The sequence below is a fragment of the Diabrotica undecimpunctata genome, chromosome 3 (genome assembly GCF_040954645.1).
Source record: "Diabrotica undecimpunctata isolate CICGRU chromosome 3, icDiaUnde3, whole genome shotgun sequence".
Taxonomy (NCBI): Eukaryota; Metazoa; Arthropoda; class Insecta; order Coleoptera; family Chrysomelidae; genus Diabrotica; species Diabrotica undecimpunctata.
The window spans coordinates 107,599,391-107,614,166 of NC_092805.1; the positions used below are offsets into that span (position 1 = coordinate 107,599,391).

Here is a 14,776-nt window from a genome sequence, read left to right on the forward strand (position 1 = left end):
CACAGTTAATATTTCATCATCATCATCATCATCATCATCATCTTGGTGGTACAGCCCTTAGAGGGCCTCGAGCTTTTCAGCTCGAGCTTTCTACGCCATTCTGTTCTGTCCCTTGATTGCATTTTTCAGTTGCTGACTCCGATCTTCTCGGCATCTTGTGTTACCCCGTCCATCCACCTCAGCTTTGGTCTACCCCGTCTTCTCATTCCCACGGGTTGCGCTGTTAGAATCTTTTTTTATCATGTTCGATTCAGGGGCCCGGGCTACACGTTCTGCCCACTGCAGGCGGTTTCGCTTAATTGTAGTGGTAATATCTTTACCACCAAACGTATGCTTGTAGATATTCTGCACCTCAAAGTTATATCTACGCCTCCATATTCCGTTCTCACAGACCGCTCCGAATATCTTGCGTAGCACCTTTCTTTCAAAAATCGATAGAGGGGATTCATCTGTTTTAGTTAGCGTCCATGCCTCTGATCCATATGTAAGAACGGGGACTATCAGTGTTCTATACAGCCTTATACGAGTTTTTTGAGACAGCCGTTTATTAGCTAAGTACTTTGATAGACCACGATAACACCTGTTTGCAATTATTATTCTCCTTTTTATTTCCTCAGATGTGTTATTATTGGGGTTAACCGATGTCCCTAGAAATATGAACTCTTTGACTGCTTCGAAGTTTTGGTCATTGATGATTAAATCTGCGTCAACATTTCCAGCTCTTGTGTTTGTGTTAGTCGCCATGAATTTGGTTTTATTTTGATTTATATGTAACCCCATTCGTTCTGCTGCTGCTACTAGCTCGGTTAGGATTTCCGCAGTTCTCGTCCTGGTTCTTGTTATAATGTCCACGTCGTCTGCATATGCTAGAATTTGGACTGATCTATTAAATATTGTTCCCCTGCTATCTAAATTAGCGTCTCGTACAACTTTTTACAAGCCCTCACAAACCTAGACATGGGAATCCGAGTGAACGGTGAATACATCAATAATATCCGCTACGCCGATGACACTGTGTTACTAGCAACCAGCCTAAACGATCTGCAGGCCTTACTAGACCGAGTGCGAACTGTGAGCGTAACATACGGACTGAACCTTAATATTAAGAAAACTAAATTCATGGTTGTCAGCCGTACAAATTTAGATCCCGGGGCACTAATGGCAGGTAGCGAAGAGATCCAGAGAGTCGACAGATTCACTTACCTCGGAACTACCCTCAACGTACAATGGGACTACGCTCAAGAGATTAGATCCAGAATTGAAATGGCACGGTCTACATTTATTAAGTTGAGATCCTTGCTGTGCTGCAGTGATCTCAGTTTGGGAACCAAGATGCGAATAGTGAGGTGCTACGTTCTTCCAGTGTTACTGTATGGAGTTGAAGCCTGGACACTGACGCAAGCCACTGAAAAACGAATCGAAGCCTTCGAGATGTGGATATACAGAAGGATACTAAAAATATCTTATGTGGACCATGTCACCAACGTTGAGGTCCGTTGATGTCACCAACAGCGCATGACAAAAGAAAAAGAAGTGCTTAATTTAATTAAACAACGCAAGCTTGAGTACCTCGGCCACGTGATGCGGAACGAAGAAAAATATCGAATTCTTCAACTTGTTATGCAGGGTAAAGTATTTGGCAGAAGAGGACCGGGACGCCGTCGTATCTCGTGGTTGAAAAATCTCCGACAATGGTTTGGGATGACCTCAGCGGAGCTATTTCGCAGAGCAGTCAACAAAACCATGATAGCCTTGATGATCGCCAACATCCGGACCGGATAAGGCACTGAGGAAGAAGAAGAAGAAGTACAACTTTTTCTAAGGCGACATTAAAAGCTGACACGCCTGCGCATCTCTCTGCCTTAACCCCCTACGTATTTCAAATGGGGTTGACGAGTCATTTTGAATTTTTACTTCTGATAGCATCTTCGCCATTGTCACTTTTATTAAACATATGAGTTTTTTTGGAATTCCTAACTCATTCATAGCGTTGTAAAGACTTGGTCTTAAGACACTGTCACATGCCGCTTTAAAATCGACAAAAATATGATACATATCTATGTTAAACTCTTTTGCTTTTTCGAGGATCTGTCGTAGTGTAAAGATCTGGTTAATGGTTGAACGTCCACGCCTGAATCCTGGCTGATATTCTCCTAAAAACGTTTCGGTATAAGGCTTCAATCTCTCGTGCAAAGTGTTTGACAATATCTTGTATGCTGTATTTAGGAGAGTTATTCTGTGGTAATTATTGCATTCCAGTTGGTTTCCATTTTTGTGTAACGGGCAAATTATGCCTAAGCTCCATTCTTCAGTCATTTGCTCCTCAGACCAAATTTTACAAATAATTTCTCGCATCACCTTGGTGAGCTGCTCTCCACCGTGCTTAAATAACTCTGCTGGGATGCCATCGCTGCCTGGGGATTTGTGGTTCCTTAGTTTTTCTATAGATATTTTCACTTCATCTACCGAGGGGCTTCCACGAGTTCTTCATTTCGGTATTCCAGCTCTATATTGTTAGTAGGTTCCCCTTCCAGCAACTCTCGAAAGTGCTCTACCCATCGTAACAGGATATCCTCTTTGTTGGTAAGTTACCTTCCTTATCATTACAATAGTTGATTTTCGGTTTGAATTCTTTTCTAATAATATTTATATGATGATAGAACTTTCTTGTTTCTCCGTGACTCATATGGCTTTCGAGCCGTTCTAATATGTCATTTTCCGAGTCTCGTTTCTTTTTTCGGTGTATGCGTTTTTCCTCTCTCCTTAAGTTTTGTATCTATCTATTGTTGTCCTAGTTTTCCGTTGTTGCGTGGTCCTAAATGCCTCGTTCTTCTCATCTGTTATTTTTTTGCAGTCTTGGTTGAACCGGTCGTTTCTTTCTTGGGTTCGGGATATTCCCAATGTGCTTTCGGCTGCTAATTTCAGAGTCTCCTTGCAGTTGTTCCACATTTCCGTGCTTAACTGGTCGACCGCCCAGGTGTGTTCTAGGGTTTCTTTTATATGTGACTGGAACTGTTTCTCTTGGTTTTCATTTTTTAGCATATGTAAATTATATTTTACTTGTCTAGTGCCCCTTTCTTTCTTGGCATTGGAAATTCTTTGTCGTAACTTGGCCCCTAGCATGAAGTGGTCTGAGTCAATATTTGCGCCTCTGTAACTTCTGACGTCCATTAGGTTTATAAAGTGCCTTCTGTCAATTATAACATGGTCAATTTGATTTGTGGTGTGTCCATTTAGTGATATCCAAGTTGCTTTATGGATATTCTTATGATTAAAACATGTACTTCCCACAATTAAATCTTTGAAAGCTGCCATACTAATAAGCCTTAAACCATTGTCATTGGTAACGTCGTGAAGGCTGTGTTTACCAATATAATCTTGGTAGCATATCTCTTTTCCTATCTGGGAAATGTCTCCAATGATTATTTTAATATCGTTTTTGGCCCAGTTATCATATACTCTTTCGAGGTCGTCGTAGAATAGATCTTTAATTTCCTCATCTTTTGCCTCGGTTGGCGCGTGCACGTTGATCAGGCATATGTTGAAAAATTTTCCTTTTATTCGAAGGATGCATAACCGATCATTTATGACTTTAAAACCAATAATAAAATTTTTGATTTTCTTTGATACTAGGAACGCGGTTCCGAACTCATGTCGGTTCGGGTTGCAGCTGTAATATATACACAGTTAATATTTACGTTTTTCTAAATTTATTGGCTTTATGTAACTGCTTTTGACCTCTTAGCAACTTTCTAGAAGGTATTATATCAGTTTTTTTGAAATTTATTAGTACGCTGAAGTTATCACAATCATATAAATTCCTTTTCCACTTTCCCTTTTAAAATTTTAAATTTCATTAAAATAATCATGTAATAACTCTTTTTAAATTATGTCCATCAAACTTCAATTAAGTAAACGAATCTGAACTGAAGTCACGTCGAGGTAATTAAAAAAACATTTTTTACGTTACCTCGAACACAAACTGTACATTTTCATGTTTCGGTTATTGCTGACCACGAAATAATTGATCTTTATTCCATTCTGTAATAATTGATAATTATTTTGTTGTAATGATACCTTGCCGAAGGTGCAAGCTTCTTGTTCAGTCATTCGGCAATCGAGTAAACATTAAGTAACATATTCTCCGAATCGTAAGTACTACTTTTTTTATTTTTGCAAATTGTGGTAGATGTAGTGCGTTGTATAATAATGTATGTTTTGATATAATTATATCGATGCTATTATTGTATTGAAGGAATTACAATGCGTATTTGGGGAAAAATAAATGAATGATAATAATTAAGTATAAATATGTTTTTATTTTATACGTTATTTATTTTAGACATTTTTATTGAAACAAGTTATTTAAAAATTGGTTTTAGGGTTTTACAATATAGAGTTTACTTGGAGATAAATACTAACCCGACTCTTAATGCCGAGATACTATTAAATAACTATATTTATTCGAAATCATTCATTATAAGGGAAAGTAGCCTAATTTCGGATACCATTTACAATTAGTGTCATATTTTTCACCTAATAACACATTTTAAACTTTTATCTACTCAAGAGTACTTGCAGAGTAATATAGAAACTAATTTTATTATCATAGACAATTTATTGAAAATCTTTTTTACAAAAAATATTGTTCAATAAAATTAGTGCTTTTGTATGTCAAAAATTTTAGGGCTCCTAATTTCGGATACCCTATCCGAAATTAAGACACCATTTTGTTCATCATAAGAATAGTTACACATCTTGACAAAAGTCGCAAATATAGGTTTTCTTCTTATCAGCATTGGCGCACATCTCATGACACCACTTGAAGCACTTTATACACCTTATCCACTTCTCACCGTGTGTATCTTCGGAATATAAACTGTCACAAAACATACATTCTGTGTCTCCATCTTCATCGTCTACATCCATATCAGAATCATCATCCAAAATAAGGTCATCACCAGGATGTGAAGTGTCACTACTACTCGATTCAATTTTTTTCTTTTGCTTTTTTTGGCGTGGAGTTTTTTTTCTGTTGACTTGATTTAATTCGTTGCTTATTTTTGGTTTCTTTTCTTTCAAAGACTTTTTTCTTTCTTGTTCGGCTACACTTCGTTCAAGTTCATCTTTATATGGTGTACTAGTTATCATCCAACTAGAACCTTTTCGAGGATTTTTTTGTTTGTTTGTTTGTGAGGTATAACTGCAAGAAGGCAGTGGACTAATATCCTCAGCTCTTATCATAGTTGCCGTAGTTTCAGTTGCATTTCCATTGGATGATTTATTTGTTAAGTTATGTTTTGGAGGTGTTCTTTCGATAATGCTTTGTGGTTCTGGTCTTGACTGACCTCTTGTTGGTAATACTTCCCCATGATTTTGATTTATGGGTGGTGGTGTTCTTTCTCTTTGTCTCTCCATTATAAAATCGTGATCAGAAAAGTTATTTTTATTAAAAGGATATATTCCAGATTTGCGAAAACCATTCGCGGAAATTTCTGCAGTAGCACTTTTCAAATATGCCGGGCACATAAGCTTACAAATTTGATACGAGTTTATGGTGCGTCCAGGATTTTGCCTTAACCACATCTCAATTTGTTGCGAATAATATGTTTTAAATGGTGACATAAAAGACAAATCTAGAGGTTGTAGTTTGTGTGAACTGTGCGGCGGGATACACAAAATTGTAACGAAATTTGCACGTCCTGCTTCTATCACATCTATATTTCTTGTGTGGCTGTAGTGACCATCAAGAATAAGCAGCACTGGGTCTTCACGGGATGGTTTCACGTGAGCTACGAAATGCTGTAGCCATTGGGAAAAAATGTGCTGCTGAATCCAACCTGATGGATGGCAAGCTGCAATAGAGCCAGGCGGCGATCCATCTAATAATTCCACTTTCATGTTCTTTCTTGGAAACACGAATAATGGAGGGACAAACCCACCAGCAGCATTCATACAAAATACAACAGTAACTAATGCGCCTCTTTCAGTCGCGGTAACAGATCCAACCTGTTTTTTTCCTTTTAATGTTATAACACGAGTATTCTTGGACTGAACCGTTGTTATGCCGCTTTCATCAACGTTATAAACTCTTGCGGGGTTGAAGTTAACTTTTTCCATTGACGTTTCTAAAAGATCATAGAATCTGCTGACATTTTCTGGGGTAAATCCCTTAATTCGGGCTTTCGAGATTCCTTGTGGTTTTCTAAGGGACAAAACTGCGTTTCGCCTCATAAATCCCCTTAACCATTTTTTACCGGCAGATTCGGCATGGGCAAATGGATGACGAAGACCATTTCGTAAAGCTATTTGATATGCAAGTCTCTTGATATCAGCGGTCCCAATTCCGTAAAATCGCCGGTCCATTTCTAGGCAATACGAGACTAAATCTGCTTCCATTTCTGCAGAAAGTACTGGTCTTCTTCCAATTTTAACAGCAACCAACTGCTCCGGAGTTTTATTTTCTTGCTTAACATAATCTTCCAGAGTTGATTTCGGAACAGCAAATAACTTCGAGGCTTTAAGATACCCCATTTCCTTTCCCCTGACGGCACGGATAGCACGTATCATTCGGTCTGGATCCCATTGTTTATGTTTTTTACTTGTTTTTGGCATTTTCTTCTGAAAAGAAACAAAAGTTTTTATGCTAACATGATCATCAATTTAAGGTTCCTAATTTCGGATATCCGAAATTATGGGACTTGTACTATCTGAAATTAGGAATTTTTTATTTTTAAGGTTAGGGCTCTCTAATTTATATGTGATTAAAATCTGCTTTAAATTAGTAGCAAAATCAAATAAAACAGGTTTCTAGCTTACCCCTGCCAAAAGATCAAACTTCAAACAGGAATAAAAACACGAAAAAATAGGCTTTGAAATACGACCGAAAAAAAACTGCACAATAACGTTTGGTGGTTTCGGCACTGCCATCTAACGGGGAGCAGCTCTACTACCTAAACAATTTAAGATAATGTTCTCTGTGGTATTCAGCGTGACATACGTATAGGTTTCTGTTCGCAAGTAAAGAAACTTTTTTAGATACACCGCTATCCGAAATTAAGACACTATCCGAAATTAGGCTACTTTCCTCTAAACATATTTATAAAACACTGCAGGTTGTGTAGTTGTAGGTAGTATAATAATATCATCATAATTCAGCTAATTAGGTCCACTGCTGGACATGAGCCTCCCTAAGTCTCTTTAAATGTTCACTTGCCGCCAGTTTTCCGCCACTCTTTTCACGTTGTCGATCCATCTAGTCGGTAGTTATCCTTGGCTATTTTTTATAGGTTCTGAGCCTTCAGTTCCATTTTAACGTCGTGATTCTTTCGATAACGTCCTGAATGCGTAGTTTTTGCCTGATTTGTTGGTTTACTATATGGTATCGCAGGCTTATCTCCAGTATTGTACGTTCCATGGCTCATTAGGACAGTAAATGAACGTGCAAACGGCGATGCCGTGTAATTTTCCGTGTCATCAATGAATTGCATAAAAATTTGGTTTCGGGGTCTAGTTACCCTCCACTTTACTTTTGGACTTGTGTTGTTGGTTGCTTTTTCTTTTTTAGGGATGAAAACTACCCCTATTAAAAAAATCCTATAATTGTAAATTTAAAGCATGAATTTGATTCAAATCATATTTTAATGAAGTAAATGAATGTCAATTAACAATAAACAACATATTTTAAGATTTTATCATAGTTTAACCCCTAAATCACATCCCCTATATTAGTTATAATTAAAACAATGTCATTGAATACCTTGTCTCCATTCATTTGCATTGAAATTTAAATTTAAGTTATACTTATCTTCAACTTCAAAACTGATTGTGCTTTTGGCTGGTTTTAATTTTTTAGGGGTAAAAACGACCCCTATTAGAAAAAATCATATAATTGTAAATTCAAGCCATTTGGAATTATTTACAATCACAATAAAATTTAAATTTTTTTACTGTTTAAACTTTTACCACATAATTTTTACCCTTATAAAATCAACCTCTTGCGGAGAAATTTAAACAGTTGCAGTATTTTTTTTCATTAAATCTATAAATACAAATTTTTTTTATTAAAATATTATGAATATATTTTATTTAAACTTAACCCGTTCATGCCGTCGTGTACCACATGTGGTACATGCCGGTTCATCTCAGCAGCCGTTACGTACCACATGTGGTACATAGTGCATTTTACATTTATTCGTATTTGAAAACGCTACGGCTGTATAGAAACCGTAGAAAACAAGTTATGGCTGTATGTAAAGGTGGTACATGACCAGTGGTACATTTGTTTCAAGATCGGATCATATTTGTATTTATTATTATCGCATCATTTTGAAGGAACAACTAAGACATTTGAGTTTAAGAATATTTTCAATTTTTTTTATTTTTTTATACATAACCTAAAAAAACAACTAAAACCTAACATATACAAACTTAGAAGAATAAAAAATAAACCTATTGCAACATATTCACGCTTCGAAAACAACAAAAAATTAAAATTAATAGAACTTATTAGAAGTAAAAAAAAGTGAAAATCGTTAATAGTAATATCAAATTTAAGTGTAATATTTATAAATGTTTTTCGTTAAAACATGCTAAACACATTGGCGGTTTAAGGTCACAATCACCGCAGAAGGTCATCACTTTCTTAGTTTTGGCTCTTGCTTCCTTTATTACTGTTTCTGATTTCAATTTTTCGTACTAGGATGTACTGCGTTTTCTATTTTTTCAAGCGCAACCCTCAAGTTTTTTTTATTTTATGCTTTATTTCTTCTACATTGTCTTCCTCACTAAGCGGTGCTTGTATTAAGAGTTCCCTAAATTGTAAAATATCAATCTTTTTTACCTAACAATAAAACACTCAAAACTTTTTTTTCAAAACTTTCACAAAATTTATTTTAAACTCTTATCACTACAGCTGTTTCGGCTGATTGCCTTTCTCAAGTGATCTATTTTTGGCATGCATTTACACTTAATAGTCTCTAATGAAATAGGTTGAGGAGGGGAGAACTGTTTGTTTCAAGTTGGTCATTCAGAATTATATATGTGTTTTTTAATTTGTTGATTTTCATAGATTCCAACAAAGATAGCTTAAGGCCTTTATTTTGAATGTGAAAAATTTTAAGTTCGTCATTAAAAGAATGATTATGATCTAGAAGGTGAAGTGCATGTGTAGAATCTGTTTTTCTATTAGTGAAAGCCCGTTTATGTTCTGCTATTCGTTTATTAAAATTTCTACCAGTTTGACCGCTGTAAGTTTTTGGGCAGTCGCCACATTTAAGTTTGTACACACCACTGTATAAGTGTTTTTTATTTTGGCTCTTATTGTTTTTAATATATTTGCCTAGGTTGTTATTTGTTCTGAAAGCTGATGTTATTCCTTTCCTTTTTATGTGTTTGGCTATTTTTGTTGATATTTTGCCTGTATATGTAATCGAGCAGAAGGTACTGGGTTTTTTCTTTGGTGATGGAAATACTAATTTCAGGGCTTTCTTGTGTAGTTTTTGATTTAACATTTTTTTAATTAAACAAAAAAAAACATACAGAAGTAAAAACACTTCACCATTGTATTTAGGTATATAAAACCATATAGTTAAAACTTTTACAAGTGTCGTCAAGATTTATACAGTAGCAGCATAACGTTTTCGATCTAATCAGATCAGTGTCTTCAGTAATCTTCAGTGCCTTATATACTTGAAGCTAACAATGAAATTTGTGGCTATGACATCCATATATGGGTTTACATCTTTCCAAAATTAAATTATATGTTGACTCTAGGTCGACGACAATGGATAAATTTAATACTTGAAGAGCTACATGTCTCTCTGCTCGGTTTTTAACACGTGGTTCTTGTCAGTTAAGACGACACAGACCAACTGAGTTGGTCTGTGTCGTCGTAACTGACAAGAACCACGTGTTAAAAACCAAGCAGAGAGACATGTAGCTCCTCAAGTATCAGTTGGTCTGTTTCGTCTTAACTGAAAAGAACCATGTGTTAAAAACCGAGCATAGAGACATGTAGCTCCTCAAGTATTAAATTTATCCATTTTCATCGACCTAGAGTCAACATATAATTTAATTTTGGAAAGATGTAAACCCATATATGGATGCCATAGCCACAAATTTCATTGTTAGCTTCAAGTACATAAGGTACTGAAGATGATCTGATTAGATCGAAAACGTTATGCTGCTACTGTATAAATTTTGACGACACTTGTAAAAGTTTTAACTATATGTTTTTATATACCTAAATACAATGGTGAAGTGTTTTAACTTCTGTATGTTTTTTTAAACGATGGTATACAGCCAACTACTGGGATTTTCCCATCAATTTTTATTTTTTTAATTGTCTGTTCGTTGTATCCATTGTTTACTGCTATTTGCTTAATGCTATTTAATTCTGTCTCAAAATTGTATTTTGACATCGGAATTTCTGTTAATCTATGTAACATACTATTGTCATCCTGGTGCCTTTAGTGACGAACTAATACGCACCCTGATGCGCATCGCCCCGCCTTTTACACATTTCTTAATTTACCATTGGCCGAGAGATCCGAAAATGCCATATAAATATTAAAATACTTTTAAATATGCGCATTCTTCGGATCTTGGCATCAGTCGATAGACCACGGCCTTACCTAGAGCACGTACGCTCTAGGAGGTCGCCGGTCGGGGCTCTGCTCCATTTGCTACCGCAAACAATTAAGACTCTGTAGATAGTCTTTCTTCTGCTACAAAAACTTGTTTTATTTCCACCGATATCCTGATAGTATTCGTCATATAAGAAAATTCACACCAAGTCTTTATCAAGACTTGGTGTAACAACATACATCCAGAAGTTAATTGGATAAATGCTTAGGGGTATTTCATCCAATATACCTGAAGCCCCTAAGTAGAGCGTACAGCAGAGTGAATAATTTCGTAGGTTCACTCTTGCTGCGACGACACTATGATAGGCTGTTAGTTTATGTTGTGTAGGATGGGATGATGAATTGTGTATAGTCGTATCAGTATGGGTGGTAGGTTTATGAAATATGAAGAAGTCATGTTTGTTTTTAAGTCTGGTAATTGAAAATGTTGTATTTTATTAACTAGTTCTATTGTATTTTTTAAGGTAAATTTAGGTGAAAATTTAGTGTGTTCTGAAATAATCTCTAACAGTTTTTTTGAAAGTTTATATGACGGAGCTGTATAAAAAGAAACTACAGGTCTTATTGGGTGATCCGGTTTGTGTAGTTTAATGAAAGAGTATAATTTAGGAGACTGTGGGTTCATGATATTGAGGTATTTCTGTTCTATTCGATTTACTATTGATTTTGAATTTTCTAACGCTAGCTTAATTTGTTTTTGATACTTTTCTGTCGGATCTTTGTGTAACGTTTCAATATTTTGATTATCTAAAAATTCTATTGTTTTGTTATTATATTCTATTTCATCTATAGCAATAGTAGTGTTACCTTTGTCTGCTAATTTTCAATTATCTAACAACTCCAGATTAATTTCATTTGACGTAAAAAATCTTTTTCCTAGTATCCCTCCTACAGAAACTTTTATTCTAGTAAAAAACCTCTTAGACCAAAATAGTACAAATCCAATCATTACATCTGAAATTTTACATCTTCTTGAAGTTTGCATAAACCAGGACTACTTTGAATTTAATAATCAAATATATACAAATAACAGTGCAGGACTTATAATGGGCAATCCTCTAAGCCCATTGCTATCAGATATCTTTATGGATCATCTAGAGACAAAGGTTTCAAAACATCCCTTATTTAAACAGTTTTTATATTGGTGGAGATACGTAGACGACGTACTTGTATGTTTCACAGGAACTAACAGGCAACTCGACCAATTTTTATCGTATATTAATTCACTTCATAGTCATATTGAATTTACAATAGAAACAGAACAAAATCAATCCATAAATTTTTTAGATTTAAAAATTATCAGACTTAAAAACAAACATGACTTCTCCGTATTTCATATACCTACCCATACTGACACGACTATACACAATTCATCATCCCATCCCACACAACAAAAACTGGCAGCCTATCACAGTATATTACATAGATTAACAGAAATTCCGATGTTAAAATACAATTTTGAGACATAATTAAATATCATTAAGCAAATAGCAGTAAACAATGGATACATCGAACAGGCAATAATTAATAAAACGTTAAATCAAAAACTACACAAGAAAGCACTGAAGTTAGTATTTCCACCACCAAAGAAAAAACCCAGTACCTTCTGCTCAATTACATATACAGGCAAAAAATCAACAAAAATAGCCAAACACATAAAAAAGAAAGGAATAACATCAGCTTTCAGAACAAATAACAACCTAGGCAAATATAATAATAACAACAAGAGCCAAAATAAAAAACACTTCCACAGTAGTGTGTACAAACTTAAATGTGGCGACTGCCCAAAAACTTACATCGGTCAAACTGGTAGAAACTTCAATAAACGAATAGCACAACATAAAAGGGCTTTCACTAATAGAAAAACAGATTCTACATACACACTTCACCTTCTAGATCATAATCATTCTTTTAATGACGAATTTAAAATTCTTTACATTAAAAAAAGGCCTTAAGCTATCTTTGTTAGAATCTATGGAAATCAACAAATTAAAAAACACATATATAATTCTGAACGACCAACTTGAGACAAACAGTTCTCCCCTCCTCAACCTATTTCATTAGAGACTATAAAGTGTAAACGCATGCCAAAAATAGATCACTTGAGAAAGGCAATCAGCCGAAACAGCTGTAGTGATAAGATTTTAAAATAAATTTTGTGGAAGTTTTGAAAACAAAGTTTTCAGTGTTTTATTGTTACATAAAATGAATTTTCATCAAGTAACGGGCGAATCCATCAATATTGTTTACATTTTGATAAATTACCCACGAATTGACAACAGCGGTTCCTAAAATGATTTCAAACACAGCCTTCTTATACCAGTTAACCGTTTTCCTCAGGCAATGTAGTATGCAGACATTTGGTCGGATATATCTATACCTTTTTTGGCGCTTTTGTAATCTATTATACAATGTGGTTTTGTAATATCTTCACCCATTCTGTTCGTCCTTCCCGTAGTGATCAATTCATCCTTATGTTCAGGTAAAGTACTGAGCATTATAACAGGTCTTTTATCTAACCATTTGTGAATACGCACACTCTTAGCGTTTTCCATTGCAAAAACTTCATCTCTATTCAGTTTTTTATTGCAAACATCTTTCGGATTCCCTTTCCTATTGGAGCGCAAGGTCCCACACAAATAAGTATTATTTTGTAGAAGGTGTTCTGCTAATTTTACGCTGGTATAAAAATTGTCAGTTTATAACAGTCTACCATTATTCAGTAAATCTTTTATCAAGTTGAGTGTGATATTGGGATGGGTTGAGGGAACACGACATTGATGTTCACAACGTGTTTGTAGACTTCAAACAGGCATACGATTCAGTCAAAAGGGACAGACTATACTATATATTGGCAGAATTAGCAATACCACATAAGCTGATTAGACTCATTAAAGCCACAATGGATGAAACTCAGGCATGTGTACGAATACAAAACAACCGGACAGACTTTTTCAAAATCTCGCAGGGACTAAAGCAGGGAGATGGGCTGGCACCAACATTGTTTAACCTGGCACTGGAGTATGCGGTTAGGCAAATGCAAACTGGACGAGAAAACCTACTGACCAATAAAACGGTTCAACTGGCTGCCTACGCCGATGATATTAATATTATGAGTAGAACATCAACAGGAGCACAGGAAGCATACGCAGAGTTAAAAACACAAACGAAAAGGCTAGGTCTGGAAATTAACACAGAAAAAACAAAAATAATGGTACAGACGAGAAGAAATATAATCCCACAAAACATTATGCATGAAGATGACATTGAAACGGTTGGAAAGTTTACATACCTGGGAGTAGAAATATATGCCGATGGAGCAGAGGATGGAGAAATACGAAAAAGGATAATGCAGGCAAACAAAGCTTATTTTGCCCTCTCCCATATATTTCGGTCTAAAAGTGTCCACCGAAATACAAAGATGAGAATCTATAAAACTTTAATTCGGCCAATAGCATGTTATGGCAGCGAAGCATGGGTCCTGAAAGAAACATCCAAAAACAAACTCGACACATTCGAAAGAAAAGTACTGAGGAGAATACTAGGACCTGTGAGGGAAAACGGAATCTACAGAATTCGATATAACAACGAGCTCTATCAACTGTATAAGGAAACACCCCTGTCAGACTTCATTAGAATACAAAGATTGCAATGGGCCGGACATGTGATACGAATGGGAGAGGATAGGCTACCAAAACGAGCACTGAACGCCAGAATGCAGGGAAAGAGACCAGTTGGAAAGCCAAGAAAGCGCTGGGAAGACACAGTAAGCAGCGACGCACAAGCACTTTTAGGAGTCCGTGTATGGAGAAGAGCAGCCACAGACAGACAAGGGTGGAGGCAAAAAATAAAGGAGGCCAAGGCTCATTTTGGGCTGTAGTGCCGTAGAAGAAGAAGAAGAAGAGTGTGATATCAAAAGTATGTCCATGATCACTTACGTCTTCGTTTTTACCACAGTAGATACTAAAGTTGTAAGTATAATCATCAGGTGTGCAAATATTGTAGATTACTGTCGAACCAATCGATCCCTCCATGGTACCATAGTTTCATCAATAACGACTGTTTTTCCTGGTGTGAAACCCTCTTGAAAGTTTCTCTTTATATGATCTAACACATTTCTCACCTTTGCT

General features: G+C 35.7%; 2 protein-coding genes across 3 annotated transcripts in view; one reads left to right on the forward strand and one right to left on the reverse strand.

The window, feature by feature from the left end:
- The first annotated feature begins 3,967 nt into the window (after window positions 1-3,967).
- The window catches only part of LOC140437179 (alpha-tocopherol transfer protein-like), a 58,472-nt gene continuing 47,663 nt past the window's right edge, over window positions 3,968-14,776 (forward strand). The window contains exon 1 of one of the 2 annotated variants that reach the window (XM_072526530.1): window positions 3,968-4,151. The gene's annotated coding sequence lies outside the window, so the exon portion shown is untranslated. The remainder of the gene's footprint in view (window positions 4,152-14,776) is intronic. The other variant, XM_072526528.1, reaches the window with a different exon arrangement.
- Window positions 4,483-7,011, reverse strand: LOC140436012 (uncharacterized). Its single transcript, XM_072524722.1, has 2 exons — window positions 6,820-7,011; window positions 4,483-6,621 (listed from the first exon to the last, which is right to left on the reverse strand). Exons 1-2 carry the CDS (start codon window positions 6,928-6,930, stop codon window positions 4,750-4,752), a joined length of 1,983 nt encoding a protein of 660 aa, XP_072380823.1. The 5' UTR covers window positions 6,931-7,011; the 3' UTR covers window positions 4,483-4,749.